This window comes from Girardinichthys multiradiatus, chromosome 23 (genome assembly GCF_021462225.1).
Source record: "Girardinichthys multiradiatus isolate DD_20200921_A chromosome 23, DD_fGirMul_XY1, whole genome shotgun sequence".
NCBI lineage: Eukaryota > Metazoa > Chordata > Actinopteri > Cyprinodontiformes > Goodeidae > Girardinichthys > Girardinichthys multiradiatus.
The window spans coordinates 33,711,113-33,738,990 of NC_061815.1; the positions used below are offsets into that span (position 1 = coordinate 33,711,113).

The 27,878-nt window shown below is 42.2% G+C and overlaps 4 protein-coding genes and 1 pseudogene across 12 annotated transcripts; 3 read left to right on the forward strand and 2 right to left on the reverse strand.

Annotated features, from left to right (window-relative positions):
• Positions 1-874: 874 nt before the first annotated feature.
• LOC124859876 lies at positions 875-3,811 on the reverse strand. Of its 6 annotated transcripts, XM_047352743.1 has the most exons (6): positions 2,983-3,811; positions 2,349-2,883; positions 2,029-2,276; positions 1,872-1,943; positions 1,708-1,784; positions 1,318-1,583 (listed from the first exon to the last, which is right to left on the reverse strand). In XM_047352743.1, the coding sequence occupies exons 1-6, from the start codon at positions 3,077-3,079 to the stop codon at positions 1,458-1,460; spliced, it is 1,155 nt and encodes a 384-aa protein (XP_047208699.1). In that variant the 5' UTR covers positions 3,080-3,811; the 3' UTR covers positions 1,318-1,457. The 6 variants fall into 6 exon arrangements, with proteins under 6 accessions (XP_047208700.1, XP_047208695.1, XP_047208696.1 ...); XM_047352744.1 differs by lacking the exons at positions 1,318-1,583; positions 1,708-1,784 and adding an exon at positions 875-1,012; XM_047352740.1 differs by having other exon boundaries at positions 1,038-1,784.
• On the forward strand, positions 3,168-7,027 carry LOC124860075 (annotated as a pseudogene).
• tmem216 (transmembrane protein 216) lies at positions 6,570-11,114 on the reverse strand. Of its 2 annotated transcripts, XM_047352756.1 has the most exons (7): positions 11,034-11,114; positions 10,497-10,601; positions 10,109-10,122; positions 9,938-10,031; positions 9,518-9,610; positions 7,223-7,424; positions 6,570-7,156 (listed from the first exon to the last, which is right to left on the reverse strand). In XM_047352756.1, the coding sequence occupies exons 2-7, from the start codon at positions 10,504-10,506 to the stop codon at positions 7,069-7,071; spliced, it is 501 nt and encodes a 166-aa protein (XP_047208712.1). In that variant the 5' UTR covers positions 10,507-10,601; positions 11,034-11,114; the 3' UTR covers positions 6,570-7,068. The 2 variants fall into 2 exon arrangements, with proteins under 2 accessions (XP_047208712.1, XP_047208714.1); XM_047352758.1 differs by lacking the exons at positions 10,497-10,601; positions 11,034-11,114 and adding an exon at positions 10,343-10,469 and having other exon boundaries at positions 10,109-10,176.
• Positions 11,115-11,172: 58 nt separating this feature from the next.
• On the forward strand, positions 11,173-16,641 carry LOC124859880 (transmembrane emp24 domain-containing protein 9). Its single transcript, XM_047352755.1, has 5 exons — positions 11,173-11,409; positions 13,607-13,707; positions 13,902-14,027; positions 14,288-14,434; positions 15,088-16,641. Exons 1-5 carry the CDS (start codon positions 11,274-11,276, stop codon positions 15,235-15,237), a joined length of 660 nt encoding a protein of 219 aa, XP_047208711.1. The 5' UTR covers positions 11,173-11,273; the 3' UTR covers positions 15,238-16,641.
• Positions 16,642-17,896: 1,255 nt separating this feature from the next.
• On the forward strand, positions 17,897-27,402 carry b4galt7 (xylosylprotein beta 1,4-galactosyltransferase, polypeptide 7 (galactosyltransferase I)). 3 transcript variants are annotated; one of them, XM_047354572.1, is made up of 7 exons: positions 17,897-18,381; positions 19,551-19,586; positions 22,415-22,756; positions 23,722-23,947; positions 25,301-25,404; positions 25,505-25,609; positions 26,641-27,402. In XM_047354572.1, exons 1-7 carry the CDS (start codon positions 18,329-18,331, stop codon positions 26,672-26,674), a joined length of 900 nt encoding a protein of 299 aa, XP_047210528.1. In that variant the 5' UTR covers positions 17,897-18,328; the 3' UTR covers positions 26,675-27,402. The 3 variants fall into 3 exon arrangements, with proteins under 3 accessions (XP_047210528.1, XP_047210526.1, XP_047210527.1); XM_047354570.1 differs by having other exon boundaries at positions 17,898-18,381; positions 25,321-25,404; XM_047354571.1 differs by lacking the exon at positions 19,551-19,586 and having other exon boundaries at positions 17,899-18,381; positions 25,321-25,404.
• Positions 27,403-27,878: the final 476 nt, after the last annotated feature.

Below are 27,878 nucleotides of genomic sequence, written 5' to 3' on the forward strand. Positions count from 1 at the left end.
GAGGACAAGGGGCTTCCATCCATCAGTAAAGGTAGACATTAGCTTCATCTGAGAATGAAGGGAGCATTAAACTCACCTTCTTTGTGGAGTCCATCTTTAGGATGGAGCCAAAGACAGATGTCACGCTTGCCTGAAGCTCCTCCATCTGGCTGAAGGTCTCTCTGGCATAGGTGGAGAGCAGCCAGCGGCTAGTGGGTACAGGCTGCATTCTGGGGGGATGAGCAGTAGGAGCCAGATGTACCCCTGCTACTTGAAACTTCCCACAAGTCTCCAAGTAGAGCAGGCACCTGGTCATCCACTCCTCTGTGTGGTTTTCAACCAGGAAGGAGTGAAGCCGGTTAGCGTTGTTACCGAGCATTCGCACCTTCATCTGGCTGAGCACCTTCTTTTCACAGGACAGCCTGCAGCACAAACAGAAGAAGCTGTTAAACGTAGTTATTCATCACCTCAGATTCTAAGAAGTGCAGCTGTGTGATGATGAGGTGTACCTGTACGCCAGCTCAGCAGGGAAGAGCATTTGGTGACTGAAGTCCAGCTGCTCCCTCACGCTCCTGGACCAGGCAGCCACCTTCTTGGTGCAGTACTTGTCAAAGTGGACATGAAGGCGTCTAGGGTCCTGCTTTGCTGTCACCTATAAATTCTTTGGATGTCAGGATATTTACCTGCACTCCAGGTACTCCGTGCCCATGTAGTACCAGCCATCAGGGTCCAGAACTCTGCGCACGGTCTTATACAGGCCACAGCTCGTCAGCTTGTGGGCACAGCTCGGACACTTGAGGTTGTACTGCCACATCCGGTACGGAGCCCAGAGGAAGAACTGTCGCTGGAAGAAGGCATCAGGCGAGGAGGGAGGCTGGCTGTAGATGAGGCGGAGGCCAGGTGGGTGGTACCACAGCTGCAGCTCTTTAGACAGGACAGCCCTGCCTGTCCGGTCCTTGACAAACAGGGCTCTGCTCAGCCATTCCTGTTGTTCAGGAGGAAGGCTGCTCTTCCAGGACTCCAACAGGACAACCTGGAACACAGCATGTAGAATGCAGTGATGTTACGGCCCACACAGGTCTAGGGGTTCAGGGGCGGTAACATAATGATGTGTCCAGAGGAAACAAGTGGAATGTAAAAGGATTTATTACAAAACAGGGTTTCACAAAGCCACAATACAATTTTACCCAGGTAACACAAAAAAAAAAGCACAGAGGGCTAACAGCCTGAGGAATATTAAGTTCAAGGAACCCAAAAAGAAAAGAACATTCACAAAAGGGAGGTACCAAGCCTCCCAACCATGAGCTTCTAGCTTGCGAGGCAAACTACAACAAAGTCAAAACCCTTTTAGCAGAACAAACAGGACAAGAAATTTTCCAAAACTGCCCAAAGCAGTTGAAAACACCAAAGGTGGGGGACAGCTGAACAAAACCTCTTCCTACAAGCTGCCCCACTGGGAGAATGTTCACTGGAGCATTTTATATGTTGCAGGTGGGCCTCATTAGCATCTGATTGGCTTGCAATTCTCTGCTGGTCCAATGGCACGGCTGCCTTCCAGCAGTCTCCAGGCAGCCAATCAGGAAGGTGTGCCCCCACAGCTGAATCTGCATAACAAAAAAAAAAGAAAAGGAGCCTGCACAGCCTCAAAAGGCCAGGGGCCGTAACAAGTGAACTGCTGCAAATAAGAAAAAAACAACTTCTTGCTTCAAAAAGTCTTTTGAAACCAACCCGGGCTGCAGGAGCGCTGGGTTTATCAGCAGAGGGAGATGGTGTGAGGAGAGGAGTAGGAGTTGCTGATGAAGTTGCTACAACGGGCGCAGAGTCCAGCACGGTCACTATCATACACATTGTGATGAAATGTGTTAGAAAAATAGACCTGCTGCATGACTCACCCAAAGCAGACAGCTCCTGCTCTACAGCAGAAGCAGCTTCCACCATCAGCTCCTCATCTTCCTCCGAGGAACCTGAGGAGCAGATTACAAGCGCTGGGGTCAGTACAGCCCCCTTCGGAATAAATGCTGATCCCACCCCTGTCAGCAGTGAGCTTACTGTAAAGAACCATGGCTCGCTTCTTCCTTGGAGTGGAGGACTGGCGCTGAGGGGAAGGTGCAGCAGCCTTCGTGGTGCAGCTGGCCTTGCTGCCGGCCCTGCTGGAGCACGCTGCCGGGCTGCGGGTGGAAGCAGCAGAGGATGCAGCAGGTTGTTGGGCCCTGTCCCTCCTCGGCGCATACTTTTTCAGCTGACTGAGTCGGGAGCCAGCATGCTGGACCTGCATCCCCCTGATCCATCCCCTATAGCTGAGAGATGGAAACGATGATGCTTTAAGTTTACGCAGATATTTTAATGACCAAACAGTCAACCATTCCTACCTGCTTATTTGTGGGTCTGAGCTCTCATACAGCTCCCTGTAAGTGAGGGTGCTGTATTCACCGAAGCCCACCAGCCGGTCGCCCTCTAAGTCAGTGCCTGTCCTCCTCTTATCCACAATGGCAGCGGTGACTTCTTTAAAGAGCCGTGCATACTCCAGCAGGGCGTCTTTATTGCACAGAAGGGGGCTGCTGCTGCTGCCGTGTCCTGCCTCACACTCTGCCTCGTGGCTCGCCAACAGTCCCACTGTGTAGCCGAGGTCATGGGTCAGCAGCCACTGGAAGGTGTGTCCCCTGTACAGACCAAACTGCACCTCCATTTGACTGAGGATGCAGCGTCGGTCCGTGGGATCCCCCCCCAGGGCCCTGACCCGTCTCTGTGCCGCGGCCTCCACCTCCTGGGTGGATTTTACAGGCAGCTTCTCTCTGCCGCTGCTGTCTCTCCTCTCCTGCTGGGCTGCTGCAGCAGCATCGCTGCTGGCTTGAAGCCTCAGGTGGTTGGTCCCAGGCAGGAAGGTGAACTGAGGCTTATACATGTCTACAGAAATACATCACAACAAATAGAGCTGTGAGTAAAATACTCTGATATGAGATGCTGGATTAATGACTCTGATTACCATAAACAGAACATAATTACAGTATGGGGAGGGGGTCTTTTGAACTGAACTTATTCGATTTGATTTCTCTGTATTCATCTTCTTGGCATCACAGTCCAACTGAATGACTGTTATCATTTAATGATGAGAAAATCAATGTGTACAGTTAGTTATTACTATTGCAGGCACATTATCACTTTATTTGACATCATTTATTTCACAGAATATGGCAGGCACACGATCATTTCATTTAAATCCCTATTTCGGACTCAAAAAAACAATTTAAAAAGACTGATAGGATATTGAAGTGACCTACTAATTTATAGTATAACTCAAAAAACACACAAAACGTGAGGGGATTTCCTCCTCATTGAGCCAAATTTGTCGTTGTAATATTAACTGTAATACAGCCTAATTTTGTTTTTTATTACTACAACTTATAAATATTGCCAAAAACTCTTAAACAGCGGCTCGTCTAATGGTGCGAAACCACGCGCGACCGCGGAACTCCGCTCGCAAATCGTCGTATTTAAACAATAATGCAAATATTCGTATTTTATACTAAACCTTGCGAGACCAAATTAACACATCGACGTGGAAACATATTACCTGACAAATTGGCGTCGTTGCTTGAGACGAATTTGTAGGTTTGTGCTCTTGAACTGATTCACTTGGTGAACAGAAGTTAGGTGAGACTAAGTGAGACGAGGTGAGAGAGAGACGATTCGGGGGGCGGATCTTCCTAGGTTGGGGAGAGGTCTCTGACTATCATGTCGGCCTACGGGCCGAGTGGTAGTGCGGAGTACCCGGCCTTCTTGGCATCCCTGTGGGGTGCTGGATAGTGCCCCTCCTGGGGACTCCATTATTCTGCTGGGGGACTTCCACGCCCACGTGGGAAACGACTGACACCTGGAGAGGCGTGATTGGGAGGAATGGCCTCCCCGATCTGAATCCAAGTGGTGTTTTGTTATTGGACTTCTGTGCTAGTCACGGATTGTCCATAATGAACACCATGTTCAAACATAAGGGTGTCCATCAGTGCACTTGGCACCAGGATACCCTAGGCAGGAGGTCAATGATCGACTTTGTTGTGGTATCATCAGACCTTCGGCCGCATGTTTTGGACACTCGGGTGAAGAGAGGGGCTGAGCTGTCCACTGATCACCACCTGGTGGTGAGTTGGATCCGCTGGAGGAGGAGAAAGCCGGACAGACTTGGCAGGCCCAAGCGCATAGTGAGGGTCTGCTGGGAGCGTCTGGTGGACCCCTTGGCCAGGGATGTATTCAACTCTCACCTCCGGGAAAGCTTCGACCAGATTCCGAGGGATGTTGGAGACATAGAGTCCGAATGGACCATGTTCTCCACATCTATTGTCGATGCTGCTGCCCGTAGCTGCAGCCGTAAGGTCTGCGGTGCCTGTCGCGGCGGCAATCCCCAAACCCGGTGGTGGACACCGGCAGTAAGGGACACTGTCAAGCTGAAGAAGGAGACCCATCGGCTGTGGTTGGCTTGTGGGACTCCTGAGGCGGCTGACGGGTACCGTGGGGCCAAGCGTGCCGCGGTCCGGGCGGTGGCAGAGGCAAAACTCGGACCTGGGAGGAGTTCGGTGAGGCCATGGAGAAGGACTACCGGTTGGCCCCGAAGCGATTCTGGCAAACCATCCGGCGCCTCAGGAGGGGGAAGCAGTGCTTCGCCAACACTGTTTACAGTGGGGGTGGGGAGCTGCTGACCTCGACTGGGGACATTATCGGCCGGTGGAAGGAGTACTTCGAGGATCTCCTCAATCCTACCATCACGCATTCCCTGGTGGAAACAGAGGCTGGGGACTCTGGGTTGGACTCTTTCATCACCCAGGCTGAAGTCACCGAGGTGGTTAAAAAGCTCCGCGGTGGCAAGGCTTCGGGGTTGGATGATATCCGCCCTGAGTACCTCAAGTCTTTGGATGTTGTGGGGCGGTGTGGGGTAAGAAGGGTGACCGGAGGGTGTGTTCCAACTACATGGGGATCACACTCCTCAACCTCCCTGGTAAGGCCTACGCCAGGGTATTGGAGAGGAGAGTCCGGCCAATAGTCGAACCCCGGCTTCAGGAGGAGCAGTGTGGTTTTCGTCCCGGCTGTGGGACACTGGACCAGCTCTATACCCTCTACAGGGTACTCGAGGGTTCATGGGAGTTTGCCCAACCGGTCCACATGTGTTTTGTGGACCTGGAGAAAGCATTCTACTGTGTCCCTCGTGATGCCCTGTGGGGGGTGCTCCAGGAGTATGGAATCGGTGGCTCTTTACTAGGGGCCATCCGGTCTCTGTACAAGCGGAGCAGGAGTTTGGTCCGCATTGCCGGCACTAAGTCGGACCTGTTCCCGGTGCATGTTGGACTCCGGCAGGGCTGCCCTTTGTCGCCGGTCCTGTTCATAACTTTTATGGACAGGATTTCTAGGCGCAGCCAAGGGCCGGAGGGGGTCTGGTTTGGGGACCAGAGGATTTCGTGTCTTCTTTTTGCAGATGACGTGGTCCTGCTGGCCCCATCTAGCCAAGACCTACAGCATGCGCTGTGGCGGTTCGCAGCCGAGTGTGAAGCGGCTGGGATGAAGATCATCTCCTCCAAGTCCGAGGCCATGGTTCTCGACCGGAAAAGGGTGGCTTGTCCTCTTCAGGTTGGATGGGAGTTCCTGCCTCAAGTGGAGGAGTTTAAGTATCTCGGGGTCTTGTTCACGAGTGGGGGAAGAATGGAGCGGGAGATCGACAGACGGATCGGTGCGGCTGCCACAGTAATGGGGGCGCTGTGCCGGGCCGTTGTGGTGAAGAGAGAGCTGAGCCGAAAAGTGAAGCTCTCGATTTACCGGTCGGTCTACGTTCCTACTCTCACCTATGGCCATGAACTTTGGGTCATGACCGAAAGAACGAGATCCCGGATACAAGCGGCTGAAATGAGCTTCCTCCGTAGGGTGGCCGGGCACTCCCTTAGCGATAGGGTGAGGAGCTCGGAGTAGAGCCTCTTCTCCTCCACATCGAGAGGAGCCAGTTGAGGTGGCTCGGGCATCTATACCGGATGTCTCCTGGACGCCTTCCTCGGGAGGTGTTCCAGGCACGTCCAACCGGGAGGAGGCCCAGGACATGCTGGAGGGACTATGTCTCTCGGCTGGCCTGGGAACGCCTTGGGCTCCACCCGGAGGAGCTGGAAGAGGTGTCTGGGGAGAGGGACGTCTGGGCGTCTCTGCTGAGTTTGCTGCCCCCGCGACCCGGTCCCGGATAAAGCGAAAGACAAGTACGAGTTCAGCTGCATATATTTTTTTTTACATATAGGCATAATATGATGGAGCTATATGTAAAGGTAAAGGGAAGGGGGGTACTTTGCAGTTGTTGGAAGGAATTAAGTTGTAGATAATCTATAACCCAGTTTTGGGTTAATATTACTAGTTGATAATAACAAGAGCAAGATTTAAGAGCTTACATTTAGCTATTTTTTGGACATCGCAAGTTGTTATGTTGGCTTGGTACTGTTCAGACAGAACCTTGTTTAGTTAAGATGCAGAAGTACATAATCATATTATCAGCATAGAAATTCAATCAGGCTTTTCATCCAGGAAGCTTGTTTCCATATGAAAAGGAAAGGTTTGAGGAACACCATTGGTTGTACTTCTAGGTGCATTTCGGTCTTTATTTGTCAGACTATTCAGTAACAAACTGTCCTTCTTGTTAAACATTGGTGTCATGTTGCAGGTGGTTCACATGCGCATCCGATCTGGTGAGGGCACCAACAACTACACAGAGATCCAAAAACAAGACAGACTGACGTTGCTGCAGCTGCGCGTGAGACAGCTGGTTGATCAGCTTTAACAGATCCAGAAGGAGCTGATCTACCAAAAGGTCAGCGATGCTGTTGGTGGGAGGGTCATTTTCCATACACGTATTTAACAAAAACTCATGCGGGCCTTGACAGGACAGAGGGGAAGACTTCCGCATCACCAACCACAACATCAACATGTGGATTTATTGGTGGCCCATCATCCGCTTCATCTTTGTGGTGGCCTTCATTATATCCATCACAGACAGTTGGTAAGATAACAGCTACTGATCAGAGTAGAACAATGTCCAAAATATATTTGCGTCCAATTTCCTCCTGGTGGAATTCACATTGTTAAAATTGATACATCCTGCTGTGTTCCAGGCAACCTCAGTAGACTCTGGACCTGCAGGGGAAACACAACATAGACCAAACTGAAAAGATTTTCCGTGAAGTCAACAAAGACATCCTGTGGTGGTGCTGCAGGACATGGTTTTTACCTGGAGAAAGCAGAAATGGAGATGACACCGAGCAGGAACTCGAGGCCGTAGAAGCAGAGCAGCACAGCACTGAGAAGGAACTCCAGCCGCAGGACGAAGGTCTGCAGCAGCAGGTAGTAAACGGCCAGCGCTGTGCATGGGATCAGGATGAAGAGGGACACGAAGGAAGACAGAGAGCGCTCGCAGAGGTTCCCCTTCCAACCTGGAGGAAAAACACTGCAGGCAGTCAGAAGGAAGGGATGATGTCAGTTACTGTCTGCTGCCACTGTGACTGAGCCATCATGCAAATAACTTTATATTAATAAGCCCAAACAACTTTCAATCAATAAAATCAAGCAGCATTGATAGTGCTAATCACCCGGTCGCTTTTTTTTTACCCCCCAAACTCCTGCAGGTAATTCCAGCACCTCACAACAAGATATAGAAAACCAGTTTCATCACTAAAACTGTGTGAACTCAAAGGGCAACAGTGCTTATTCTTCTCACCTTCTTAGACTTATAAAACTTATGTATGACTCTAGAGACAAAAATGTCCTACAGTGCTGTGAAAAAGTATTTACCCTCTTACAGATTTCTTCTGTTTTTGCTTTTCTGTCCCACTTAAATATTTCAGATCATCAAACTAACCATATCAGACAAAAATGACCTGAATAAATACAAAACTCAGTTTTCAAATGATAATTTTATTTATTAAAAACAACCTCTTCCAATATGAAAAAAGTTGTTGCCATCTAAATAAATGTTTGTTCAATCCTTGGCAGCAACAACTGCCATCTAGTGTTTGTGATATCTGGCAATTACATCAAGACCATCTCACTACCACCACCATGTTTGACTATGGGCATGATGCACTTTTTCTGAAATGCTATTAGTTTTACACCAGGTATAACAGGAAGCATACTTTACAAAAGTTCCCAGTTTTGACTTATCAGTCTACAGAAAAATTTCCCAAAAGTCTTGCGGACCATCAGGATGTGTTTTGGTAAATGATAGACGGGTCTTTGTGTTGTTGAACTCATTATTTGAAAACTGCTTGTTTTAGTTACTCAGGTTATCTTTGTCTGATATTAATATTTGTTAAATGACCTGAAACATTTAGGCATGTTTCAGGTCTTGCAAAAGCAAGAAATCTGTAAGGGGGTAAATAAATTTTCAGAGCACTGAAGGACATTAAAGATGCACAGATTGGGCTTTTCCTGGTTGATACTGATTTCCAGATTTGTGTGAGACCTGAACTGCTTGCACCATTTTTATTTTTATTTTAAGGAGAATAGCATAAAATCAATTCTGTTGGTTGTTTGGTAGAGTAGTAGTTATGAATCCAACTAAAATGTAGGAATTATCATCCCCATTAATGCATTGAAGCCTATTTCCCCAACCTTTGTCTGATTTGGTATTAAACTCAGAAAAGTGCATCAAAGTACATTCTGATGGCTGATGCATTTATAAAATAAAAACTGGAATTGTTCAGGCTTGATGCATTTAATATATAGCAAAGAAATGTATATAATTTTTCAATATTTCATTTGCCCATCACCAGTTAGAACCAATCAAATGAAAATTAGTCAATGCCTTTCTTTGGTCAATTGATTGTTGCATCTCTAAATAACAGATATTTAGTTACAAATCAAATCTGGACAATCAGTGATTTGAAAATAAAATATATTTTGCATCACAACAAAATATGGTGGAAAAAGCAAAAAGAACGATAAAGCACAAATTGTATCAAACTCAGTCTAATAAATAGATTATGGAGTAAAAAGAAAATAACAAAAACTGCTACGAATTGTATTTCTACAGTTCAGATGTTGCAGGGATCATGAGGAAAAAATATGAATTTCCCTCAGTTGTAGTTTAATTTCTGTGTGCAATCAGTATTTAAGATGATTAAAAGTTAGTTTCACTGTTTCTGTATCAGAATCTGAACAATTGTGATGCTTCAGTTCTTGATGTGCACTTTATTGAAAGGAAGGAAACAAATTTTTATTTCTGGATAGAAAATAAATCTATTTATAAAGTGAGTTTATTTCTATCATCACCAAAAGACTGCATGGATTCCTGAGAAATAAAATCCAGGATTATCTAAAGAGACTGTATTGTTATGTCTTACTTTAAATCAAATTTGTACCCAGAAAGAAATCTCTCACATAACAAAATGTTTAAAATCAGATTTTGGCTGCTTTAGACACCAAATGCATTGGTGCAATTCCAATTGGTTAACTAGACTGGGTCTCATTAGGAAATATATAAACGCTCAAATTTAGAGTTTTTATGTTTCATGCCTTTAGTTCTCACCATAAAAAATGCGTAGGGTCTCCAGAGCAAGGAAGAGCAGCAGCAGCACCACATCCAGGACCAGATTATCTGTTGGGTATGGCAGTAAAATCCCTGCAAAAAGACAAATCAGAAGACAACTACAGTGGTCTTGGTTCAATACTGGTGTGTATTTACAACCATTAAAACCTGAATAGAATTTTTTTTTTTTTTTTTTGACAACAGCTACAGTCAGTTTTGTAGACATTGAGACTCATTCACTTAATTCTTTCAAACCATAACAGCTGAGTGGATAACAATGTACTCAAACGTAGTACAAGCAAGCAACCTTCTTGGAACACTATGAGAGAAGTTCCACCTCCACCTTTTTGTTTCTTCGGGTGGATTTGTATTGTAGATTCCTGCTGCCCTGATACCTTACATGTGAAATGTTCATCTCACCTTTGTAGGTGAACATGAGGATCTCTGCTAGGTAGAAGGCGGCAAAGTACCAGGTGTTCAGATAGAGAAGAACCTGCAGAGGTGTTGAGGAGAGCTGGGAAAGAGACGGTTAAGGAGAACAGCAGCAGAAGGCGAGCTGCAGATCTGCACCACTTTTAATGCGAAGGATACGACTGATTGGCTCCCTGCAGAAAAAGAGGCGAGTTGACAGTTAGATGCACATTACGGATTATTAGCTTCTGGTAAGTACAGAAGAATCAGAAAACAATTTAATTTCTGTTTTGTGAAGGCTGAAAGAAATAGGCAATTGTTTGCAGCATAAATTGCAAACTAACAAATCTAAGAAGGCGGAAACTACAAAACGAAGCCCGAAATGTTGTTAAAGTAGTAGGAAGAAGTTACAACCATCAAGTCATTCAGAGGACATGTGTGCTTGTATTTAAGCGTCGTCCGCTTGTACAAAACTATATGCTAAATGTCCGAAGCGTTGCCGATAAACAGCCGGTTTATGTAATACACCTCAAACAACATGAAACGAACAATAAAGCGTGAAACTCACCGGGCGCCATGATGAAGTCCGCCTAATTTCTATGGAAACAGCTGGAGGTTGTTCAACCTCTTCTTCTATCCGCAGCATCTCATCCAGAAGTAGCACTGCTGCCATCTTTTGGAGTCAAAACGTTACAGAAACAGTTCTACGGTTTTGATTGTACTCGCAATGCTAAAACGCCTACTACACCAATTTTTGCTGGAATAACATTTAATTATTCGCGTTCGTTCAAATGAATTAGGACTTATTTAGAAAATACAAGACTAATAGCTGTCACATTATCATTGTTTAGATAAATAAATAGGATTTGGTTTTTCCTTAAAACGGCTATCAGTTATGCTGCTGACAGTGTTATAAACATTCTCCACAGTATCATCTTCTCCACAGTTGGCACATTTACTTGTCTCCTGTTTTTCTTCAACAAGTAATATGTTATGTCAATATGTGTTAGAAAATCTGAGCCTTGGTATTTTGCGCATTCTTAGCACCCTACATACTAGAAATGGGCCGTAGGGTTCTGATAATACGATAGTCTCTGACCCTTACCCCAATCTAGAAGGTGGCGGTAATGCACCTAGACGTTTTTTGCCAACCGCCATAAAAAAAAAAAAAACCGTAGAAGAAGACCTACTATTAAATCTAGTTAAGAAGAAGAAAAACTACAACACATAGCATGCTACTGCGGCGCTCTGATTGGCTAGGGCTGTACGAGGGTTTACGTGGCACAGTGCTGTCGCTGCTCAAACTCAGTTCGGTCTGTGGTCTCAGGTATCGCTGCGGGTCAGGATGCAGCTTTCGATTGTGTTTTCAGCTTTCCTCTTGAATATTTATTACAGCTGCGTCTCTTCGTTGTACTTTCACATCGGAGAGACAGAGAAGAAATGCTTCATAGAGGAAATCCCAGACGAGACCATGATTATCGGTGAGTGGCTAATGCTAACAGCTAGTTAGCTTCACTGCTAAATGAGCTAAAACTTGTCTGCCATGTCCTAAAAAGCCAACAGACATAAAACATTTGCTGTGTATACAACATTTTTTTGTATGTGTAGGAAGTTGTTTATAAACTTTAATATGCCACAGTATTTTTGTGGTTACTCGATCTTTTGTTAAAGTTAAACATTCCATTCCTTTGCTTTTCAGGAAGTTTCTTTCGAGCAGGTGGCAGTATTATTTAGGATGACATAAATTGAGCACAAATCTTAAATTCAAACAGAAACTATAAGCAATCGTTTACACCAAAGACATCATCATTACTCAACTAACATTATTTTAATAGAATATTTCTCCCAAATTTTTCTTGTAAAATTGTCACAAGTTACTGTTTTTGCATTTATGTGAAACTTCTAAAGAGACACAGAAAGTGGTGGTTTTAGCACAAGTAATCAGTGAATTCTGTAAACTATTTGGCAACTCTACTTAAAGGAGAGTTATCCTTTCTTACATTTAAATTGTGTGGAAAAAAACAATATAGATTTATGCCTGCTAATCCAACTATCTAATGTCTGTGGCCTATCTGAGGCCAGGTTAGTAGAACCATTGTTGTAAGAGACTTCCCCCAAACCTCCCTTTCCCCTATCTATCTCCTGCAGCTCCACTGGTGGGAAGTGGGACCTGGTCCCTAACATGCTGTAGAATATAATCTATTCAGCTGGTCCTGGACATGCCCTGAAGCTTCTTTTTACTTTCAAAAACATATTTCTAAGAAGGAATTCAGAAGGTGTACCAGATGCCCAAATCATTTTAACTATTTAATTTCAATGCAAAGAAGCAGTAACTTCACCAGTCAAGCTCCTAGTTTCACCCTAAGGGTGAGTCCAGCCACCCTGTCAAGGTAACAACTTTCCCTCACTTTTATTTAGGATTTTATTCTTTAAGTTTTTACCCATGAACAAAGGTAATGTTTGGGATATGGATTGGCTAGTGAATTCAAAGCTTTGCCTTTTTGCTCAACTCAAATAACCACAATGGGGCTTTGGGGCATCCTCAATCCAGCTGTGGATTTCATACTCTGTTCACAGGCCCCTATGAACAAGATCCTAAGATACTTAAAGGTCACTTGAGGTACTAACTCATTTCCAACCTGGACATGGCAATCATCCCCTTTCCATCTGAACATCTTGGCCTCAGACTGCATCCTGCTTAAGTGCTTCTTAAAAGTCTCTGTTCAAGGAGGTCATCTTGAACTCGTAATCTTTGAAATGCAAAAGTAAAATGTGAAGTTCCTAGCCCAGAATGAAAACGCTTGGTCCTGTGAATAAAATGGGAAATCTGTCCATAAAAGTTTTGTATGGAATCGATGACAGATGTCAGCCATGGCAACGCCAGACCGCTGGGGCCGAGAAGGGCACTATTTGGCATATGTCCATAAACCCTCTTCATGTTTGCAAAAACACCATGACTGATTGGGCAAATTCCCGTCTATCCTCAGATATCTCGTCAAGAGGCACAAAGTGTTTAATGTCCAGGATAATAACTAGATTGTTCTTCCTGATAGAAACAACAAGTATGGCAACAAAGAGCGTACCCTGCTACAATGCTTTCTATCTGCGTTGTATAACGCATGCCCAGTTTCCAAAACTGGTGGAAACTCGCGTCAGTTTTCAACAAAACACCAGTCCGAAGGCAACCGAACCGGTTCAAGAACGGGAGTTATTTCGCTGGAAAGAGGCATGAATCAGCCCCAGCAAAGTCCTTATTTGTCAGTTGGTTTATTCTCTTTCCATTTCCAGATAAGTCAAATTAAAATACCAATAACATTCCCCAGGATGTAGTAAAAAGCTTAACATTAAAGATAACACTCACAAGCTGCCTTCACTCCTTTCTGTTTTCATCAGGATGTTTTTTCTGTGATTACACAGTGTAAATCCAAAGTGATTTTTCTGGAGAGTTGATCTGGTTTTTGCTGACACTCTGGATTAGACACAAACAGAGACTCATCAAAACGGCATCAAATAAAACTGCTAACTTTTAGGTTTGACTATTAACTTAACTGTGTCCTTTTTAAATGGAGGTTATATTCTAGGGGAACTGAGCATAAATAGCTTTCATATTAGCTGTGCGATCTGGATTTTTTTACCTTGAATTCATCATGGAGGTTTATTATTCGTGTCTCTGTTCAGGTAACTACCGGACTCAGCTGTATGATAAGCAGCGAGAAGAATATCTGCCGGCAACTCAGGGTCTGGGTATGTTTGTTGAAGTCAAAGACCCCGATGACAAGGTAAACCCAGAAAATAGTCACAGTTTAAATAACATGAGCAATTTAACTGAGGTTACGGTGTTTTGTGTCTGTGTATAAACAAGTTTGTCTGCTGTTGGTATCATTTTTGTCATCTTTCAGCTTTAGATGTGATAATGTTCTAACAGCAAGTTTGTAGCTTGAGCAGGGCTGATTTCCTCTTTGCTTTCCTGCAGGTGATTCTGTCTCGGCAGTACGGCTCAGAGGGACGCTTCACCTTTACGTCGCACACACCTGGAGAACATCAGATCTGCCTTCACTCCAACTCCTCCAAGTTCTCCCTGTTCGCTGGAGGCATGCTGGTGAGGAGGTGGCCACTCTGAGCAAATTTTATGTTAAACATTTTTGAAATTTGTGTTTTGTCCTGCTTTTCTTGTCTGACAGGAACGTTTTTCCTGCTTCGCCGTACTGCAAACCTTTACGGAAATTAATATTCACTTTTATTTTAAAGACATTTAAACACAACATGCAGGAATTCTGTTAGTGGGGACTACCAGGAGGTCTGGGAGGAAGATGTTCTGCTCAGCAATTCTTCTTTTTAAAAATTTTTTATTTTTTGCAGCGTGTTCATCTGGACATCCAGGTGGGCGAACACGCCAACAACTACGCTGAGATCGCTGCCAAGGACAAACTGACGGAGCTGCAGCTGAGAGTGCGACAGCTGGTGGAGCAGGTGGACCAGATCCAGAAGGAGCAGAACTACCAGAGGGTCAGTCAAAGCCTTCAATCTGTGTTCTGTGCAGTTCCTTAACAATTTGTGTCACAAAAGAACTATTTATTGACCTCAGATCTTTGTTACTGAGTGATGCAGCTATTTGTCTTTCAGTTCATAAAAACAATGGTGAGGAAACCAATAACACATTAGAGAAGCTGGGTGGAAAAGCTCACACTGAGATGAATCTGACTATATGTTAGTTACTGATGCTTATAGATTGATATTTTTATTTCTTGAAAGCATATGAGCGTGTATAAAATACGCCGTGTTGCTAGGGGACAGTTTAGAGTGCCAGGCAGTCCCCTGCCAGCCTGTGTGGGTCTTTACCACCGGTTAATACAATCTGTCGTCTGAAACCTTGGATGCTGGATCATTTCAAACCTGCTTTCCCCACCTGCCTTCAACTACTATAGTCATTACATACAGTGATATATTTCAGCTGTTTATTTCTGTTCATTTTGATGATTATGCCTTAAAGCTAATGGAAAAATCCTCAACTACCATGTAGAATCTATGGAGCAAGAGAAATTTCTACTATTCAAATCTTAAACTACATTTATTAGAGGGTTTGACATTGTGTGAAAGCAGAATCTGTGTTAATCCGTCTGAAATATATGACGCCTCCTACTGTTTGTGTGTGTCTTCAGTACCGTGAGGAGCGTTTCCGTCAGACCAGTGAGAGCACCAACCAGCGTGTCCTCTGGTGGTCCATTGTGCAGACCCTCATCCTGGTGGCCATCGGTATCTGGCAGATGAGGCACCTCAAGAGCTTCTTCGAGGCAAAGAAGCTGGTGTAACTCTTTCGAAGGAGTGCGTGCTTGAAAATGTGTGTTTGGTATCTACTGATGGATGCAGTAAAAAAAAAAGTTAAAAGAAAAGCAGCTGCTGTCACGGAAAAATCCAGCTGCACCAAGATTAGACTTGAAAACATGTTTGTTTTATTTTTTGTTTTTTTTGGTTTGATGAGCCGCTCCCATCTACAACAAACATCCAGGAACACATCTCTCCAACAGCTGGAAGTTTCGTCTTTCAGTTGTGTAAGACTGATGTCTGCATCCATGCAGTAACTTATCTCGTAATTTTCTCCTATTTTTTGTCACTTTGTTACTGGCCATTTGAGATGTTGATAAACTAAAATCAGGTTTACTCCTCATGTTGAGTTATTTTTTTCCAGTTTGAGTTCTATTAAAGTGTTTTGTCACATTTCCTCGTGAGGTTTAGGTATCAGAAATTCAAATGACTATTTTCTGACTTTTGGAACTGCTTGACTTTAGAATATTCTATTAAAAGACATATTTGTTCAGATTTTTGGCAGCAAATTTATGCCACAAAGCCTAATGAAATGCAAAACCATTGTTAGAAATCTTGTTTATTTTATTTAAATATTTTCTCTGTCAAGACACCAAATTTAGGCTGATTTCTGGCATTCATTGAGATTTCTTCTAGTTTTCACCCTTTTAATCTACCACCATCTTTGATTTAAAGGCCAGCACTGTTTGAATTTCAAGAGGACGACTGCCATGTTAAGAGGGATGAGTTAATAACTGCAGTGGTCTTCATCTCGCTTTATTACAAAAATAGTACATATAATACAGACAAATGTGTGATCTTTTTTGTAGTTTTCTTGTCAATGCACTGTTTTTCATGAAACTGAAACACTTTGCAGTTGAATACAAAAACAGATCTTTGAGTTAAACTACTCCAGACTGCAGAAAGGTGATGTCAAACTAAATCTGAGTTATGTGCAGTCTAGCTAGAAAACAAGAAAAAAACATCAAAGTTGTTTTCTGAAACACCTGCATTATATATTACTCAGCTTTTGTTTATACAAACACCCCAAAAAATACATATTCTTTCTTCACTCTAAAGAGATTTGATTGTATTTTCTTGTTAGGTTTTTCTTTTCAGAGGGTAGGAGTTCAAGCAGTTGGTTTTATTTTTGCTGGATGTGGAGCTATTTGTTCTTCCAGTGCATGTTAGGATGCACTCAGAATAAATGTTTTAGCCTCCTTTGGTTTAAAGGATTTTCTGGTTCACTGATACTACTTTCTGTTTTTGTTTTGTAAGTTTCACATCAACCGCTCAAGTCACTGTTTAGAGTTTTTATATTCTGTATCTATAACGTATTTTGGGGTAGAAGATTTTTGAAGCCGAATAAAAAAGAAATGTGACTGCAAAATGAATAAAACCAATAATAAAGATTTGTCTTTTGGTCATATCACTCCTGGAAGATTATTCACAAGTGAAAAACGGTTAAAGCGTCCCAATCTTTAAAGTACGGCATGTTTCAGCAAATTGACTCCAGGGTCAGACCATTTAGCACTAGGAGGAATTAAAACCCAAGAGGGTCGTCCTTGTCTCCACAGGCCTCAGTATGTTAAGGTTTATCAAAGCACAAATTGAAAAAGACTGAATGACTTGTTCAGAAGGACTAAAACAAATGGCCTCTCTGTGAATAATTCCAGCAAAACCAAGTTTTGCAAAGTTTCATTCGAATGTTGGAACAATATCCTTTGGACACATGAAACCCAAACATATTTGGCCAAATTGTACAGTACCATGTTTAGTGAAAACCAAATTTTTTGCAGCAACTGTGAAGCACTGTGGTAGAGGGCCAATGATTTGAGCTTGATTTACAGCCACAGAACCTGGGTACCTTGCAATCACTGGGTTTACTATGAACCCCTCTTTGTAACAAAGTATTTTAGAGTCAAATGTGAGGTCCTCTGTTCAACAGTTGACGCTTGGCTCAAACTGGACAATGACCCTAAACCACAGCAGAATGCTGGGAAACCTAACTTCAGACTTGGTCAATTTTATTACTTTCTGTTCAGCAGTGTCTCTTTTACTGTTGTTTTTTTAGAGTTGTTTACTCGTAAGGATTTTATTCTTCTCTTTTGTTTATCTATGGGCAGTGTCATATCATGAAGTATTAGTCTGGGTTGGTATTCATAGTTGTATTATTATTATTATAACAAAATATGATTACGTTTTGTTTAGTTAGACCATGCATGCAGCTGATGAGTTTAGTATAAAACAAATAAATAAAAAAAGAAAGAAAGCATGATTACATTTTTTGTATGGTGATTAGTAATTGTAATTTTGATCAGTTACCTAAATTCTTCTGAGATTTGTAGTACGTAAAATAAAATAAAGCTTTATTTCGTTATAACTTCTTTTTACTTAATTCAGCCAAGCCCCTGTATCTCATGGCGATTTTTATTTATTTATTTAATGTTTTTATCTAATTAGCGATCTTGTATTTATTGTGTTTTCTTCTGTTTTTTATTTGTTTATACAAAAAGAAAATAGACCTCTTTAAAATACGGAACGTGGGAAATTTTAACGTTCCTATCATTGACATCCGCACTCCAGTCCGATAGGTGGCGGTAAATGCACCTTAAGTTGGTTTGCCATCCGCCAATAAAAAAAAGAAGAAGATTTTAAAGTTCCTTACCGTTGTTGCTTTCGGATTTTTATCCAGGACGGACCGCATATGAAACAGCGTCTGTGATTTCAGACGGATTTTTACAAGCTAAAATAAGTCACCTATTGGCTATTTTTCGGTAAAATGGGACTTTTTAGATCAATAAATCAGCGTGGGATTCTTGATGGGAATGTTTTAACAGATTAACCGTCCCAGAGGATCCACCGGAGCCCTGGTTTGTGTGAAACGCTTCATGCTACGTGTCCAGTGGCTGCGGCAGCCCGTTAGCTCCTCCCGCTAGCGGCTCCAGAACGGAGCGGATCCCAGCATGAACTCGCCGAGCAAAGATCCCTCACAGAGGTCCAGGATGGATGAGGTACACCTGGAGGAATGAAGACTTCTCCTGGGCGGAGTTTAACTGGGAAACAGACTGTAAACGAAGGCTGAAAACAAGCTGAAACATGATGTATTCTTCCAGACGAAAGCCTGTGCTTTACTTTAAAGAAGAAAGAAGGTAAGAAGGAGAAGGGTAACAACACCAAGATAGCCTCTAATTACGCCCGTAATAATAACTCTTTTATATTTGATCCAAAAAGTCAGTGACATAAAGACAAATAGTCTAGACAGAAACCTTCTATGAATGAACTCCAGCATAAAAAGCAATGCACTGGAGTTCTTTTTGGTCAGTCAAATAATTTAGAAATCTCGCTTAAATTGCTTCAACATAGAATCAAATTATCAGGAAGGAAAAAGGTTACGTAATAAGCTTGAGCAGGGTTGGGTGGTAGGAATGTAATATATCATCACAATATTCAGGGTTCCTGCAAATGTTATAAAAAATTTAAAATGTTTTAAATTCAGTTATGAGGACTAAACAGCCCCACACCGAGTCGTAAATTACATTTCATTGATTACTTTTCCCATCAGTCTTTTTGTTTTTAAAATTAGCTGGTAAAATTCATTTCTTCCATTGTTGGAAGTTCTGGCTTAGACAGTTTGGTTTTATCACACTTTACAAAACTACAGGCCATGTGATGCAGGGAAGCAGACACTGAGCTTCCTCTACAAGTCTGCACCTCAAAGTGACTTATTGTATATTTGGGGGTCTTAAATTTACATTATAATGGTCTGACGATGTTATTACAAGGTGTTAAGTTTAACTAAAAAGTGTTATGAATTCCTGCTCCCTCACAGACCATGTTGGATGGGGTCACGATAGTCAGTGACCGCACCTGACACAAATAGCACTGTGTTCAAGATGCGAAAGGTTACTACGAGTCTAGGGGCAATGCAACGATAAATAAGGAGGAGGAAAATGTGGATTAGTCACAACTGGTACCACCATTGCACCACGGTGTTATTTCCTAATATTCTGCAGCCCTACTTAACGGAAACTACAAACTGGAACCAACCAATCCTTAACAAACGGTGTTCTTGCAAAACCTCATAGCCTCACTTTGTTGTGGATGATTGTGCACTGGCAGCCACCTTCCAAACCTGATCTCAATGTTCAAAAATCTTAAATATCAATATTTGGCTCTGGTGAGCAAACACATCAATTTGTACCTGATTTGTGGGTTTGTTTCTTTTCTTGGTGGTGACGCTTTCTGTTGTGTTCTATTGAAACTAACTAAATTAAATTAGAAGAGCCTCACTCATTCACCTTCTCTGTGGATGTTTAAGAAGTGACGTCTCTAAAGTTCCCCAGCAGGATGAGAGGTGAGTAAACGTTTACTGTGAGTTTTTAATAAAATGGTTCCCAAACTGTGGTGGTTAAATACCCAGAGGTCCGAAAAGCAACTAAAGCAAATCTACAGTCAGGAATAACTGACTAAACTATGGGTGTCTGGGTGAAATTTCCTTTTAAAAGACTGAGTGCTTTGGTTGATGAATTTATTAAGATAATATCAGTCTGCTTGATTTTTGTGTGATATCCCAGAACCCGTCTCCTCCGAATGATCCAGTTTAACTCTTTGATTAGGTGTGAAACTGCAGTGAATGTCTTTTTGGAGACACTTGTGGAAAGGGCACTATCTAGGAAGAATGTTTTGCACTTTTAGAGGGAGAAGTGTTCACTACCCTGTGATTTATGTTTCCTCTAACCCCTGTCATTGGCTTCAAAATGTGTTCTATTGTGAGCTCCAACTTGAGATGGACATTAATATAATCAATGAAGAAAACAAGACAAAACATGCAATCTATGGGCTAAATTATTATAAAACGTTGTTACATTTCTCTCGCTGTTTAGAAACGCTGCTGCAGACGAGTTTAAATTCAGAGAACAGGAAAAATTGACTCCTTTATGAAAATTCAAATTACATCTTGCTTCAGAACTTTACATACTGGTCCTTCTCAAAATATTAGCATATTGTGATAAAGTTCATTATTTTCCATAATGTCATGATGAAAATTTAACATTCATATATTTTAGATTTATTGCACACTAACTGAAATATTTCAGGTCTTTTATTGTCTTAATAAGGATGATTTTGGCATACAGCTCATGAAAACCCAAAATTCCTATCTCACAAAATTAGCATATCATTAAAAGGGTCTCTAAACGAGCTATGAACCTAATCATCTGAATCAACGAGTTAACTCTAAACACCTGCAAAAGATTCCTGAGGCCTTTAAAACTCCCAGCCTGGTTCATCACTCAAAACCCCAATCATGGGTAAGACTGCCGACCTGACTGCTGTCCAGAAGGCCACTATTGACACCCTCAAGCAAGAGGGTAAGACACAGAAAGACATTTCTGAACGAATAGGCTGTTCCCAGAGTGCTGTATCAAGGCACCTCAGTGGGAAGTCTGTGGGAAGAAAAAAGTGTGGCAGAAAACGCTGCACAACGAGAAGAGGTGACCGGACCCTGAGGAAGATTGTAGAGAAGGGCCGATTCCAGACCTTGGGGGACCTGCGGAAGCAGTGGACTGAGTCTGGAGTAGAAACATCCAGAGCCACCGTGCACAGGCGTGTGCAGGAAATGGGGTACAGATGCCGCATTCCCCAGACCTGGGCTACAGAGAAGCAGCACTGGACTGTTGCTCAGTGGTCCAAAGTACTTTTTTCGGATGAAAGCAAATTCTGCATGTCATTCGGAAATCAAGGTGCCAGAGTCTGGAGGAAGACTGGGGAGAAGGAAATGCCAAAATGCCAGAAGTCCAGTGTCAAGTACCCACAGTCAGTGATGGTCTGGGGTGCCGTGTCAGCTGCTGGTGTTGGTCCACTGTGTTTTATCAAGGGCAGGGTCAATGCAGCTAGCTATCAGGAGATTTTGGAGCACTTCATGCTTCCATCTGCTGAAAAGCTTTATGGAGATGAAGATTTCATTTTTCAGCACGACCTGGCACCTGCTCACAGTGCCAAAACCACTGGTAAATGGTTTACTGACCATGGTATCACTGTGCTCAATTGGCCTGCCAACTCTCCTGACCTGAACCCCATAGATAATCTGTGTGATATTGTGAAGAGAACGTTGAGAGACTCAAGACCCAACACTCTGGATGAGTTAAAGGCCGCTATCGAAGCATCCTGGGCCTCCATAAGACCTCAGCAGTGCCACAGGCTGATTGCCTCCATGCCACGCCGCATTGAAGCAGTCATTTCTGCAAAAGGATTCCCGACCAAGTATTGAGTGCATAACTGTACATGATTATTTGAAGGTTGACGTTTTTTGTATTAAAAACACTTTTCTTTTATTGGTCGGATGAAATATGCTAATTTTGTGAGATAGGAATTTTGGGTTTTCATGAGCTGTATGCCAAAATCATCCGTATTAAGACAATAAAGGACCTGAAATATTTCAGTTAGTGTGCAATGAATCTAAAATATATTAATGTTAAATTTTCATCATGACATTATGGAAAATAATTAACTTTATCACAATATGCTAATATTTTGAGAAGGACCTGTATGTAGGAGTTTCTGCTTTTCACTGCTCTTTTCTGGACAAACGTCTGCAGCTCTTCTGGATTTATTTCAACCTGTAAGACGCAGTTTGGGAGCCGTTGGTTGATGTTCTTGAACATGTTTGAACGTGTTTGTACTTTTACTCACACCTCTGTCATTAATCGTTTAATAGCTTAAATCCCACAAGAAATCAGGGTTTGTATTAAATTCAGCCGCAACATCCACTTTTGCACAGAGACTGCATGTGTGTTGGCTAAAAGGATTCCCTTTAAGCATCAGTCAGGATGAGTTTGGGTTTGGATTTGTTCCTGGCTCAACTGACCTGGAAGTTGTTTGATTGTTGAGTTCAGCTGCATTTGGTGGATCCAAGGAAAACATCTAGGCTTTAAAAAAAATATCTGAGCAACATTTTTGTTCATTCTGACAAAACATATTTGGCAGTCTCTATCTTTAAAACAGAACATTTTTACAACAATGAAAACAGTTGTTTTTAGTTCATTGAGTGGTACGCTAAATGCAGACCCGGTTCCGACTTTGAGCTTTGAGTGAATTTTACCGTTTCAATGCTATTTAGCTGCATGTGTTTAAAAAAATCAAACCCAGAGGAAGCTTTAATGCGTCATTGTTCTGCATTTCCAGGTTGCTGTCAGGGAAATGCACCATCTACAAGCTGTTTGGCCTCTGCATGGTGCTGGGGCTCATCTCTCTGCTGTGGCTGCAGCTCAGTTGTTCGGGTGACATGTCCTCAGCGACACTTCAAGACCGGCGTGACCCCCATCCACCACCTCCGCCCTGTCCCGCAGACAGCCAGGCATCCACGGCAGACGACCCCACCTGGGGTCCTCACAAGCTGGCCCTTGTGGTCCCCTTCAGAGAGCGCTTCGAAGAACTGCTAGTGTTCGTTCCATTCATGCACAAGTTTCTCAACAAGAAGAAGATCCGCCATAAGATCCTGATCATTAACCAGGTGGATCATTACAGGTGAGAGCTCAGCCGTCAGTCACAGAACTAACCGTCGTCAGTCTCTGGACTTTTATTTGCTTGTTTTGTGGTCTGAATCTGTATAAGTAAGAAGCAGACTGATGTGAGATTTTCCTCATTTTTAATTAAAAATACAAAACGATTTACAATTCTAAACGCTTCAGAAAGTGTTTTCATGCAGTTATTAAGATTTTCAGAATTGAGTTTATTGTATTTATATAGCACCAATTAACAACAAATGACACCTCAAGACGGGTCAGATTACCGTATATTTAAAGTGCCCTCATATTTAGGAGTGATTGTAATTCCATAAACTCTCCTGGGCCTTCGGATGTGAAGCAGGCCCACAGCACCACAGGACCTCCACCATTCCTCACAGTGGGTGTGAGGTTATTTTTCACATCCTTTGTGTGACACCAGACCCACCTGGAATGTTTGTTGCAGAAAAGCTCAATCTCAGGCTCATCAGACCGAGGTACATGTCTCTAAATAAAGTCTTAATAAAATTGAGCAAACTATACAGATTTATGTTTGTGGTGGTAGGTAAGCAAATGCTTTGCCTTGGTAAGCCTATCAAGTAATCAGTTGGCATGGGGGTGGTGTCTAATGGTTTTTATGGAGACTTGATGATGCCAAGTTGCTGCTCTTTGCTATATATAATAGTCATATTAAGTTGATCATTTATTGAAAAATGGTGAAAAGTTATGTGAGAAAGCTCAACTGATTGCATTGAGTTGTTGACTTGGCAGCAATTCTTCATCCTGAACAACCAGGGGAGAGAAACGACCTTTAAGAACGTTAAGATAAAGAGTAAGTTCCTCATTGGGTTATAAATAGATGGAAAACATAGGAAGAAGAGAGATGAAGCGAGTGAATCATCATTTAACCTTATTTATGTGAGTCAAAATGTTGTTTAGGGCTCGGAATTTATACTCCTAGAGTTATTGTTTTTCTCGTCCTTTCAGATTCAACCGAGCAACTCTGATCAACGTGGGCTACATGGAGAGCGGAAATGACACGGACTACCTGGCCATGCACGATGTGGACCTGCTACCCCTTAATGCGGCTCTGGACTACGGGTTCCCTGAAGAGGGACCTTTCCACGTGGCCTCGCCAGAGCTGCACCCGCTCTACCACTACAAGACCTACGTGGGAGGAATCCTGCTGCTCACCAAGAAGCACTATCACATGGTACGGAGCAGCTGCAGGCTGGTGTTCTTTGTTTTTAAAGGCGAGCAGAGGTTCAGAGAAGCAGGACGAGCCACACAAACTAGGAGTGAAAGTTTGACAGGATTTGTGTTGCAGTGAGAGTCTCCATAAGTTATGTCTGCAATTTCTCATTTCGATTTTATTCAGGGAGAAAGACAGTTGATAAAAACTATTCTGGTCATTTTATGGACTGCACAGCCAAACATCAACATGAACAATTATCCAGGTAAAAAAAAAATCTAAATAAGAAGACTTGATGTACGTTACTATTTCCAAGGAGACATACAGGTGCATCTCCACATATCATCACCTTTATATCAGTGATTAAATTCAAAAAGTGATACTCGTATTATCTAGATTCCTTAAAAGGAGAGTGATGTATTTAAAAGCATTTATTTCTTTTAATTTTAAAAATAATGGGTTACAGATGAAGGAAACCAACAATCCAAGTTGTCAACAAACTTTAATTTCACACAAGACCGATCAAAGCAGATGTTTAATACTGCTAGTCAGCAGGTGACACGGCTCCCTCTCCACTCTTCCTCCAGACTTTGGGACCTTGATTCCTTAACCGAAATGCAAAATTTGCTTTTATCCGAAAAGAAGACTATTGACCACTAAGCAACAGTACAAACCTTTTTCTACCAGGTAAAACACTGCTGGCGTTGTGTCTGGTTCAGGTGTTGCTGAATATAGGGAATGCGACAGTTGTAGCTCATGACCTTATAAACTGTGGTTATCTTTGTTGCTTGTGCACTTTTTCCTTTCACTCAACTTACCAACAATATGAGTGTATACAGCGCTCTAAACAGCCGACTTCTTTAGCGATGCCCTTTTGTCGCCCATTCTCCACGTGGAGATAATTTAGTGTCTCATGGACAAGTATCAACTCAGCATTCTTCTCATAACTTTGTACAGCATCACATAACATTTCTGTTTTCAAAATCCCGTTTCATTGGTCTTCTGTAACATTTTCAGAGAATTTGAGTTTTGCGCTTTTATAAGCTGTAGGTCATAATCGTGAGTATTTAAAGAAATACTCACATGAAATACATCACTTCATGTGTAATGATTATATAAAGTCAAATATTCTGAATTACTTTTATCTGGGATGATATAACTTTTCCACCAGATGGTGGTATTTCAAAATTCTCAGCTCTGAAGAATGTTGATTAACAAACCAGAAAAAAAATGCTGCATGTTTGGCTTGGAGCAACCAAACCAGTGAGCGCCAGGCAACAGATTTTCACTTTTACTTCACGTTATTGCTGTGATGCTGCAGACATCAAAATGAATAAAATGATCAACCCAGTAAGGCTTTGTTTTTTTTTAAAGCTGCTCATCTGTGTGTGCAGTGTAATGGGATGTCGAACCGGTTCTGGGGATGGGGCAGAGAGGACGATGAGTTTTACAGAAGGCTCAGAAAAGCAGAATTACAGGTAGGAATCGTTTGCTCTAAATCAGCAGAGAAGCAAAAGGTTTCATCAAAATGATCTCTGAAGGTTTTATCCAGTTGGTTGGTTTGTTTTATTTTGGCAGCTATTCCGTCCGAGCGGCATCTCGACGGGATATAAAACCTTCCTCCACATCCACGACCCGGCCTGGAGGAAGAGGGACCAGAAGAGGGTCGCCGCTCAGAAACAGGTAGGAGGGGCTCGATGGACAACAAACCAGCAGGTTTACTGGTTTTCACATTAATAAAGGGTCTTGAAGCTACAATGACACAATTCAAGATTTCTACTGTCATTATGTCATATGAATAATAATGAAATAATGAAATTTATCTGAGACCTGGCTCAAGAGATACACATGTAGGTTACAGACACTTACAAAATTTAAAAACACATACAGAAAAAGAGAACATAAGTACGTGGAATGTAGTGTTTACATAAAGTGCTGCTTGTGCTGAAACAGTCTGAGATGGGACTGGTGGATTGTCAGCATGATGTTTAGTGTCTGCCTGCAGAGCTTGGATAAGAATTTGAATAATCTTCTTATCTTTTTAAACTGTCACGGTGAACTGTTTTGATGCACAGATGAAGAGGAGCTGTATATACAGTAGGTGTTGTTTTTTTTATTGTTCAGTGTTCTGATACATTTAGCCTGTTGGTAATTTTCTAGTTGTTTAAACCGGAAAAGAAACAGACCAGTAGTTTTTGTGGAGACGCACCAATTAGTCAGCACAAGATCACAGCTGATTTTTCCTTGATAGACTGTAATCATGTGGTCAAATGCTGAAAAATCTGAATTTTTCTATTTTTTTTAAAATGCATCAAAGATAAGAATTCCCACCACTTTGGGTCTACTAAGTCATCAAGGTAATAGCACACATTTGATAAACTTCTATGTTTAGTTTAATAAAAACAAATCCGATAAAGGTTGGGGACAGATGTTTTTATTCAAAAAAGGGATAGTCTTGTATTTCCTACCTATTAAAGAATCTGCTGCAGATTTTTTTTTTTTTTTATGTGTTATAGTCCTTAAAAAAACAGAATTGACAAATTAGACAGAGAAAACCAGCAATTGTTATTGGTCAGGAAAAACCTGATCGGTGCATCCATAGTTTTAAGTCAACTTTCCACTCACATGTTTAGTTCTGCCATTAAAACTGTGGGTCAGATTTTTCCAGCTTGGTGATGACACATAACTACACTTCCCCCTCCTCTTTCCTGTAGGAACAGTTTAAGGTGGATCCTGACGGTGGTCTGACGAACCTCCAGTATCAGGTGGAGTCCCGGCAGGAGCTGACTATCAGCAGTGCTCCCTGCACCATCATCAATGTCAAACTGGATTGCGATCAGAGCCAGACGCCATGGTGTCTCCTGAGTTAGCGGACTTGGTTGCTTCAGGGTCCCGTTGATATCTACGAACTGAAGTAAAAACAAACAAACCAGCAGTGTTAGCATGTCCAGGTACATGATCCAAACGCCGGATTCAGATGGCTGTTCTCCATCAAATGAACTTCAGACTGTATTCGGGCAAAGACACACTAGGATGAGGCAAGCCCGACCCTTGATGCTGGGTGGTGGTTTTTCCTTTCCTTGATGTCCTCTCTGGTACTTACAGACTTTTAAGTCTGGTTTTAGTTTTTAGCATGGACCCAGGGCCCTGCATGCTTCAGCATCGTACTGTAGTTCCAGATTATCAGTTTTTTTAGCTTTTTACCTTATTTGACATAAAGATCAAATATCTGGTGGATCAGAACAAGTTCTTCACTGAATTGTTTCATTTTTCCTGCTGATGCTGTTAAAAGGAGGAGAATCAGTTTGGACATCTGGACTGAACTCTTCAAATTTGATGAATAATACAGCATAATGTTTTTTTTTAATATTCTTTCTATGAAAATACAGAGTAAGTTAAAACGTCTTTATAAATATGACTGTTGTGTCCAGTTTTTATGGCTTCATTTCCAATAATTAAAAAAATTATTGAGATAACTCGTTCGTGTTTTTTGGTGAACATAGCCAAAGGGTGTCATAAATATTTAAAGGGAACTAAAGAAACTGGTGTTATTAGTCTTTTAAACTGGGAAATAAACTTTTCATTTTGCACGTTTCCTCCATGATGTGAGACATGAATTAAGAAGATGGGTCACATGTAAACAAAAAAAAAAACATTCTCAGTGGTGTGGTCTTACTTCTGTCCAAGCCAGATTATATTGTATAACAGCCTGCCTTTTATTTATTTACAATATTTTGGTTATTTAAAAACATGACCTGATTTTAAATAATAGGGCAGATATTCAAAATCAGCTGATAAATCTAAAGATTTTTTGTTTGTGAGCTGCTTCTCTGGGTAAGTAAACCTATCAGGAATGGTGCAGTTGCTCCTGTCGCTGAGGCAGTGTGAATCCTCTGTTGGCTTTGGATGTTGTAGAATGACCTTGATTTAAAAAAAAATCTCATTCATCTCC

Bases quoted from the DNA above. Each gene is read 5' to 3' on its own strand.
- LOC124859876 (XM_047352739.1), bottom strand. From the start codon at position 3,079: ATGATAACAGTCATTCAGTTGGACTGTGATGCCAAGAAGATGAATACA. The intron at 2,884-2,982 runs GTAATTATGTTC...GTATTTCTGTAG, and splicing joins AAAGACCCCCTCCCCATACT to ACATGTATAAGCCTCAGTTC. The intron at 1,944-2,028 runs GTAAGCTCACTG...TCTGCTCCTCAG, and splicing joins GCGAGCCATGGTTCTTTACA to GTTCCTCGGAGGAAGATGAG.
- tmem216 (XM_047352756.1), bottom strand. The intron at 9,611-9,937 runs GTGAGATGAACA...GTCTTTTTGCAG, and splicing joins CCTCATGTTCACCTACAAAG to GGATTTTACTGCCATACCCA. The intron at 7,157-7,222 runs GTAAAAACCATG...AAATCTTTTCAG, and splicing joins TCCATTTCTGCTTTCTCCAG to TTTGGTCTATGTTGTGTTTC.
- LOC124859880 (XM_047352755.1), top strand. From the start codon at position 11,274: ATGCAGCTTTCGATTGTGTTTTCAGCTTTCCTCTTGAATATTTATTAC. The intron at 13,708-13,901 runs GTAAACCCAGAA...GCTTTCCTGCAG, and splicing joins TCAAAGACCCCGATGACAAG to GTGATTCTGTCTCGGCAGTA. The intron at 14,028-14,287 runs GTGAGGAGGTGG...TATTTTTTGCAG, and splicing joins TGTTCGCTGGAGGCATGCTG to CGTGTTCATCTGGACATCCA.
- b4galt7 (XM_047354570.1), top strand. From the start codon at position 18,329: ATGATGTATTCTTCCAGACGAAAGCCTGTGCTTTACTTTAAAGAAGAA. The intron at 19,587-22,414 runs GTGAGTAAACGT...CTGCATTTCCAG, and splicing joins GTTCCCCAGCAGGATGAGAG to GTTGCTGTCAGGGAAATGCA. The intron at 23,948-25,320 runs GTACGGAGCAGC...CTGTGTGTGCAG, and splicing joins CCAAGAAGCACTATCACATG to TGTAATGGGATGTCGAACCG.